This window comes from Aptenodytes forsteri, unplaced genomic scaffold (assembly GCF_000699145.1).
Source record: "Aptenodytes forsteri isolate BGI_AS27 unplaced genomic scaffold, ASM69914v1 Scaffold492, whole genome shotgun sequence".
Classification (NCBI taxonomy): Eukaryota; Metazoa; Chordata; class Aves; order Sphenisciformes; family Spheniscidae; genus Aptenodytes; species Aptenodytes forsteri.
In genome coordinates this window covers 344,634-353,586 of record NW_008794172.1, presented here as the reverse complement: position 1 = coordinate 353,586, position 8,953 = coordinate 344,634, and the positions used below count along the sequence as shown (strand labels likewise).

General features: G+C 41.6%; 1 protein-coding gene across 2 annotated transcripts; it reads left to right on the top strand.

Annotated features, from left to right (window-relative positions):
* Positions 1-2,822: 2,822 nt before the first annotated feature.
* Positions 2,823-8,740, top strand: LOC103901635 (keratin, type I cytoskeletal 9). 2 transcript variants are annotated; one of them, XM_019472980.1, is made up of 9 exons: positions 2,823-3,452; positions 4,072-4,154; positions 4,726-4,882; positions 5,285-5,446; positions 5,771-5,896; positions 6,109-6,335; positions 6,877-7,202; positions 7,714-7,815; positions 8,715-8,740. In XM_019472980.1, exons 1-9 carry the CDS (start codon positions 2,823-2,825, stop codon positions 8,738-8,740), a joined length of 1,839 nt encoding a protein of 612 aa, XP_019328525.1. The 2 variants fall into 2 exon arrangements, with proteins under 2 accessions (XP_019328525.1, XP_009280830.1); XM_009282555.1 differs by having other exon boundaries at positions 7,708-7,815.
* Positions 8,741-8,953: the final 213 nt, after the last annotated feature.

Genomic DNA, 8,953 nt, shown 5'->3' with positions numbered 1-8,953 from the left:
TGCAGCAACTGAAGTTTTTTTTGTTTTCTTCCTTCTTCCATTGCTGAGGACTGTCCTCAGTGTGGTCAGAAGATATGTCAGTGCCTGTTTCCAGCATTGGTAAGCCCACTGAGGTGAGCAAGTAGAGGAAAGTGAATTCAGATGCTCCGCTGGTTATGAGCATCGCATCATGGAGTGACGCCAGGCAATTTTGAGTCTGGGCAATGCCAGAGGAAGCCTTCACAGCTCCTTGTGCTGTACTCGCTGCACCGCAGGCTGTGACAGCAAAGGGCACACCAACTTAGGGTGGACTGCCTTGATGTGTTTGTGGAGCAGCAGCTTGATGCTGCAATAAGCAGCACCAGCCTCAGATTTCATAACGTTTCACTGTCCCATTTCACAGGTACTACCGGAGTTCCTTGCAGTTCCTGCAGAGTTTATTGAAATCTCTCTTCTGTTAAGGTTTTCCCAACCCACCGGGTTCTCTTCTGCAGCACTTATCTCTAGATTTTCCTGGAAACTTTATCTAAGATCATCTAGTTAGCTCAGTATTCTTGCAGATGCTTAGACAATCCTATGAGACATAACTGCAAAGAAAACTACCATTTCATAAAACAGCTTCCATCTTACTTTGAAATAAAACATTGCTTTCAGGAACCATTTGTTCCATAACATCTATCCCTGATCCTGGCCAGTCATTTCTAGATACACTGAATCCATCAGGCTTCTTCATTTTTAAGGAGCTAATCTTCACTCTCGAGGTGTGTTGCCTGCACGAATTCTAGGGAAAAAATGGCATTAAATCTTCCTTTCATGTATTAAACATGAAGCTGTGAAGTATCTTGCACACAAGCATCCTCACTGATATTCAAACTATCCAAACATGTTCTTTTTGTGAACGGAAGACATGAAGCTTAGTCCACCTGAAAGGATTGACTCATACAAAAGATGTAATAAACATCTTTCCAGACAAGAAAAAACCCTTACACTTCTGCAGAATTATACAGAACAACATAGAAACCTATCCATGCCCTTATAACATGGGTGTCAGCAACTGGAAGCCAACAGTTAAACAGAACGTAACCCAATGGTTTCATGAGCCGAAGTAGCTGTTAGTACAGACGAGGATTTTGTGCACCTCAAGAGAAAAGGATTTCTCACTGGAACAGGCTAAAATTATGACTTAGACTCCACTAAGTTTTGTAGCGAACGATTTAAATTTCTACAAGGCTGAGAAGGCCTTGCTTCCTCGGACATTTCAGAAATGAAGTCTAGCAGAAGATGAAACTTTAGGTGTGTCCTACTGTGTGGGCAAGGGTGTGCTGGGAGGTGCATTTATAAAAAGATGTTTCCACAAACAATTGCTATAACCCATAACAAACAACACTCTAAATTAGCAACAACCAACATCACAAAGGCTGGGCAAGAAAAGAATAATACAGCAAATCAATACAGGAAGTTGGATATCACACAACTAGTTCAACCTAAAAGAATGACAGCTAACAGACTGCATTTTGCTAAAGATCATGTGCCTGGGAAGGAGGACAGATGTGAGAGGCAGTCAGGAAAGAAATGTCAAATGTTTGAGGCTCAGGTTGCTGTAAGAGCTCAGAAGACGGATGCTCAGCTGAACTATCCACTGCTATGTATTTGAAAAAGATACAATCTTAAAAGAAGAAGATGCACGATAGCAAATATTTCCTACTTTTGGTCATGCTGTGTCCATGAATGGAAAACAAAACTGAAGGGAAAATGCTATTTTGATGTACAGCTTATTGACTTAATCCCCAAACCAGGAACTTAACCTTTCTCCTCCAAGTAAGTATGTTTGTATTTGCACTGCGGAAGGAAAACATCCTGACTGAAATTTTGAAATCCCTTCAGGAGTGAGAACGTTGCCTCTCATATTCACAGACATGTCAAGAGAGACTAGCCCAGAGCCAGGATGCTTTCCCAGGTCTCTCAACCATCCTGTAACTGCATTTGGTCCGAGCACATGAAGAGTTATTCCCTGCAACAACCTGTCACACTTCCTTTCCTTATAGTCTTACACAGAGCTATTTTCCAGTTGTTGTCATACAGATTTTCATAACTAAATTGTTATTTATAGAAGATAATTGTAGATGTATGTTTAAATTGCCAACACGCACAGTATTTCCCAATGTTCACTAAATTTTTATGAGAAATTGCAAAGACGTCAGAGTGGTTGAGTGTACCTACAAAATACATCCTGCAGTATGTTTTCAAAAGGCATAAAGCAACAAAGGACTAAAAATAAGGAGCATACAGCATAAGATAACCATAAACCAGAACCTATTAAAACATCACTTAAGTATAAAAAAATCAGCTGGGATTCCTTGACAAATATCTGAAAAGAAAGAGCATGAGGAATGACTACATTGAAAGACAGAGAGTAACATTCATTGCTGTCCCATGTTATCACAGTTTATTGTGCTGAAAGAGATGTGAACAGGATGAGGTGAGTGGGATGAGTTTAATTCAGATGACTGTATGTCAGTGGATTAGATCACAGAATAGATCTACCTAATTCAGAGCCACCCAATAGAAATTACATGTTTTGTATTAATAAACAAACGGTCATGAACACTTTTAGTATAGGTTAAGCTTCCTGCAACTCTCAAACATCTCCCTTTGGCAAATTACCCTTGGCATAGAAACTACGGCTTGCGAATGCACATGGGAAGAAGGTACTCCCTTTGATGGTGACACCCACTATCTCAGGTATAAATGCAGACCAAGCAGGGTGGAATTTGGAGCCATGATTCCAGAACAACTGTAAGACCAGCTTTGAGTTTCAACCCGAGTCATTCACTGCTGCCACTATGAGCTGTGGCTCCAAGCAGACCTCTAAAAGCTGCCTGCGAGGGAGCAGTGGTGGTGGTGGAGGGGGCAGTAAGTATTCCTCTGCCTCCTCAAGAAGAATCACTTCTAGGACAAGTGGTGGTGGCAGGATTTCTGGCAGCAGTTGTGGCGGAGGAAGTTCCAGGAGCAGCTGTGGTGGGGGAGCTAGCGGTGGTAGTTATGGAAAGATCAGGCGCAGTAGTTACGGAGGGGGAATGAGTGGCGGTAGTAGTGGAGGAGGAATGAGTGGTGGTGGTTATGGAGGGGGAATGGGCTGTGGCAGCATGGGAGTGGGCTTTGGATCAGGTGGGTGTGGGTTTGGTGGTGGTTATGGAGGAAGCTTTGGTAAAGGCGGTGCTGGTTTCAGTGGTGGCAACTTTGGCATTGGTGGCTTCCATGGAGGGAATGTGGGAATTCTCTCCAACGATGAAAAGCTGACCATGCAGAGCCTTAATGAACGCCTGGCTTCTTACCTGAATACGGTCAGAAATTTGGAAATGGAAAATGCTCAGCTTGAACAATTAATCAGGGAGTGGTACCAGAAGCAAGGTCCTACTGGTACAAAGGACTACAGCCACTATTATGGAAAAATTGAAGACCTTCAACATCAGGTAGGATTTTCTACAGAGAAGTTTAAGCATTGACAGACTTTTTGTAATTGAGTAAAATCTTTGAGGCACCCAGCATGGATACTTCTAAACTCACTAAGTGTCACTCTGAAAGTGCCTCTTGCACTTGAAATTCTGCCTTCTGTGCACGCATCCAACTATCTCCAACTAGAGGTGGAGAAAGGATGCACATCCCCTATAGCACACCCCACAGACCATTTGTTGGCAGTGACTGCAGACTCTCAGAACGCCTGTAGTGGATCTTAGAGCATAGGGAAAATGGTAACAATTACCCTCTGGGATGTGCAGTGTCTGACATTTGAGTACAGCCCTTGGCCTGCAGGCATGGAAGGTGAGACAGAGCTATGGCGGTGACACCAAGCCTCTTGACAGGACTCTCCTACTCACAAAACAGTTTTTGCTGTTCTGATGCTATTTTCACACAGGTACCTCTTTGTTTTGCACTGTAGATGACCTTTCCCGGCCTCTGTATGTAGGAAATGCTATTCCCCTCAGACACCTGGGAATTATAACAAGAAGATCGCATTCATATTTCTGTCCCTTGTGCAAACCTGGGAGATTCACAGGAAGATTTTCCTCAGCATATTGTCTTCTCTTCTAGCTTGTGACTGCAGCTGTGGAAACCAACAAGGTACTTTTGGACCTGGATAACACAAGGATGACTGCAGAAGACTTCAGGATAAAGTAAATATATATTCCTCTTTTCCAGGCGCCGACTTCCTTTCTCCTACTTTCCTTAACTTAGTTTCATAAATTCATTCCATAAACAAATATCACTCCACAGAGACTAGGGTTCTTCCTGGTTCCATGGCAGCACAACTGAAATAATTTGTAAGACTTCAAAATTCTTCATCATTTCTATAATGATCTTCAATGGGAATACTCCCTATGGCTGTGGAGTCAAAGCTTAAAAAAAGCTTTATTTTTAAGGAAAGAAAAATTGTGATTTTCTCTCACTGAAAGTCAGATGAAACAGATAGATGAAACCTGCACAAAGTCTATGGCAAGAGGAGACAATGAAAAAGGCCACAGAATACATTTTAACATTAAAGTTTAATATTAATATTAAATGTTAAGTAGTGGCTGCTGATTTCATAATTCTGCTGGTTGAGAGATGCTATGTGCTACAAAGTATAGACACAAAAGCAGACACTGAGATACTGGAATATGTGAACTTTTTCATAAATAAAGTCAGTAGGAGAAGGACTGAGAACCCAAGACCAGGACTGACCTTTCTGCACTGTCCTTGACGCAGGTACGAGACAGAATATTGTCTCCGGCAGAATGTGGAGGCTGACATTAATAGCTTGCGACCCTTGTTGGATAACCTGACTCTGAGCAGGTCTGACCTGGAAATGCAGTTTGAGTCTCTAAAGGAGGAGATGATTGACCTCAAGAAGAACCATGAGGAGGTAAGAGCCAGCTCCTTGAAAGGCAAACTGCAGAGGAAAACAAGAACACTTAGAATATCGGAAATGTGGGCAGGTTTCGCAGGTAACATCCTCTGCACTAAATAGTCTTCTCTGCTCTCCTAACGCACGGCAGCCGGGCAAGGGGCCTCCTGAGACAGGCTGACTGCCAGGCCCAGGCTGTTCCAGGGCATCTCCTAGCACAGTCCCTCTCAACAAGCAATGACTGGGAAGTCAAGGCCAAATAATTGCAACAAGAAAAACAAACGAACATACATATATATGTTGTTGAAAGGATCCAGGATGGTTTATGATGTCAGAGCAAGTTAACTGACTTCAAAACTCTTTTGCAAAGTAATTTCACCATTTTTGTTTATTTGCCTTGGGCCTGGGTTTTCTCTGCAGGAAATTAAATCGCTGCAAACACAGTCCAGCGGTGATGTGAATGTGGAGGTGAATGCCGCTCCAGGAGAGGATCTGCTGAAAAAACTGAATGATATGAGACAAGAATATGAAAATATTATTCAGAAAAACCGTGAAGAGGTTGAAAGGTGGTATGAAAGCAAGGTAAATGGTTACAATTTGAATGTTCACATTACAAAAGCAAAACAATACCAAATTTTGGTAAGAATTTCCTGTAGTTGAATGACACTTTGAACGACAAGATCCATTGCTTTTAGGATATAATGGTGGAATCCCCTTGATTAAAATAAAGGAAATCACAAGTGGGCTTGAACTGCACTGGTAGAGCCATATAAGCGGGTTTAAACAGCCCCCATATTATAAGCGGCCCTGCTTCAACTTGTTGTGTTGCCAGCTTCCATGCTAAACTACCATGTTGACATTGTAAGTAAAACCCAAAAACTCCAATTCTGTATATTAATTTTTCAGATGGAGGAAGTGAGTCAACAAGTCCACTCAAGTGGCCAGGAAGTGGAATCAAGCAACCAACAGATCTCTGTGCTGAGACGTGAATATCAAAGCCTGGAAATTGAGCTGCAGTCGCAAATCAGCATGGTAGGTAACGATTGCTTCTGATCCTCTGATATGCGAAGAACATGTGAGTTGCCGGAATGACAGGAGATCAGCTATAGCTAGCACTCCATTTAATGAAGATGCTTGGTGTATCTGACACCATGTAAGATTTTTCTCATTTTGGGCATAAGAATGATCTACACTCCCATAATGTGCTACATTCCCATGAACACTATTTTTTCTTTCATTCTCAGGTACAGTCTTTGCAGTCCAGCTTGGAAGACACAGAACGTCGCTACAACATGCAGCTGCAGCAGATCCAGTGTATGATCGGCCCCTTGGAGGAGGAGCTGGCCAGCATCCGCTGTGAGATGGAGAGTCAGAATGAAGAGTACAAGATGCTCCTGGGCATCAAGATCCGACTGGAACAGGAGATTGCTCAGTACCGGGCACTGCTTGAGGAAGGGCAGCATGATATTAGGTATGTACATTCAGATTAATTAACATGCCATCTCTGCAAATGGGTGAAGATGAAAGTAGCAATAGTTATATTAGGAACTAGTGCAACTGATTCATCATCAACATATTTACTACAATCACAAGAATTCATACGGAATCTAAATCTTAGCTGGCAGTGTACAAAGCTGTATTATTCTATACTTATGAACTGGACAAAAAAGTTTACAAAAGTATTTAGAACTATAATTTGCCATTTCTTCTCCTAAGTACAATCAGGAAGTACAGTTTTATATGAAAAAGAAAGGTAAGCAAGAAAATAACTGTCTTTTATAAATACTCAACGCACATATTTTGAAAGACTTCTAAAGCCATCCCTTATCTTTCTTTTTCTTCTTCTGCGCAGATCAGTTAATTTGTCTTTAATTAGGATAGGTTAAAACCAGTTCTCTAGAACGTGTTTCACACAGTAGTACTTTCTTAGTCATACGAGGAGCTCAGAGGGATGACAGACAGTGGTTATGTTGCTATAAATCTTATACATACATGCCCTTTCATCCTTACAGCATCTCACAGGGAGGAGCTGGTGGTGGATCTTCAGGAGGAGGAGGTCATGGAGGAACTAGCTGGTCTTCTGGAAGAGGAAGTAGTGGAGGAGGAAGTAGCTGGTCCTCAGGTGGGGGAAGCAGTGGAGGAAGAATTGGAGGATCCTACGGAAGAACTTCCTCTTCCGGAGGCGGAGGAGGAGGGAGTGGAGGAAGAACAGGAGGTGGAGCCTGTGGTAAAACTTCAGGGGGAGGAAGTGACAGTGGTGGAGGAGGAGGGGGCAAATCCTGCCTCTTCCACTCTTCATCTTCCCAGTCCCACTCTGGCAACTCTTGTGAAAGCCAAGGTAAAAACTGGAATAAAAGAGTACATCCTTCCATTAACTTTTTTCTCTGAATAGCAGGAAAGGATATGACAGCTTCCTTCTTTATCTGGAAATCTGGAGATATTTTTGCTATTTTTTTGCCAATCATGTTTTAAGTCCACTCTGACATTTGTTCTTATACAGTAACATTATCAACATGGTAGTATTTTCACAAGTGACTCAAATGAAGAGGATGTTCTGAAGAATTGTATCAGAGGACTTGTAGAAAGAGGAAATGAAGGGGGGAAAGGAAAAATAATGCCCAATCCAAAGTATGCAGGGAACCAGGGAAGTCAGTAGTTTCAGAATGAAGCCAAATGTTAGAAATGTAATTTGTATTGAGGGGGCAAAATGGTTAAAGATGGGTAAAATAGTTGGAACACTCAAGACATTTAAAATATAAGGCGTATCAGCTGCAAACTCCTGAAGTAGCAAAAGATGGGGAGTGACCAAAAGGTCTTTTCCATGTCTGATTTCACGGCTGTGATTCCAGGAGGTGCTGGAAACATGAAGCTCTGCCTGGAAGGGAATAAAACATTGGACAGAGGAGCAACAATGGAGGAAGTGTCCGAAGCCATAAAAACAATGAGATTGGGTAAGGCTCCAGGTCCTGACAGCATCTCAGACAAATGCCTGAAAACGATGAAAATAAACAGGAAGTTATAATTTTTAGAAAGGTTCTCTTCCACTTCTGATTTTTTAAAAAAAGATGGAAAATGATCCTGCTTTGATTTATTCCTTTTATTTATTCCATTTATTCCTTCTTATCAAGGAAGTAACAGGGATATTAATCTTAGTTAAAGATGTAGTCTGTCTCACAAACATGCTGTTTTCCATCACAGACTGACAGTTGGTCATGAAAGCATTGGCTAGTCCAAAAGGCCTGAAGCCATCAATGTAGAAAGTAAGAATACTACACAGACTCTCTTGATGCTGAAAACAAAGGCAGTGAATTCAGAAGGCTTTTGTGTAATGAGTAAGATTTTTTGGTAAGATTTGGTGCAGATGAGATCTAGTTGTTAAAACTTAATAGGCTTTGTGAACTCCTCCGTAAAAATTTACTCCTTTGATCAAACATCCTATCTGACTTGCAACAGTCCTACATGTGCCAATACTTGGTAGGCAAGATTAAAATATATTATGTGCCATCCTACTTTTAAAAATTTGTTGTAAATACCCACATAAATACAGATTCTAAGTTCATCTGTATTCGATTTATACTGCTACAGTCACTCTAAATTTAAAGAGTGATTTACACTTACGCAGTTGAGACTAGAAGCAAGTCCATGTATTTAATATGATAAAGCTGCAAACACACATGCTTGTACAAATGTTAAGTGTGACACTGTTCTAACCTTTCCAGAATGCTGGGAAAAAAATCTAGTCCACTGAGAACTGCACAGTTTATAATTATGAAGTAACAAAAAGATTAAAAATGCTGAATAAGATAACACTTCTTCAAAGAAATTCTTGCTTCCCTTCATCTTTCAACAGGGAGTTTTAGAAAGTCTGAGGACTGATTGGCAAAACCAGCATCTTCCACTGCAGGACCTTACCAGCGGGCCTTCAGACCAAGCAAGACTTGACCTAGCATGTCCAATCATGCCTCTGCGAAGAGCAAGAGGAAAGACTTGTTCAAGTTACTCAACACTGTTCACTCCAGGGGCTCATCAGAACTCTCTGGATGGCCTACCCGCTTCTTCCATCTGAATTTCTGTGCCTAATCACTGTTA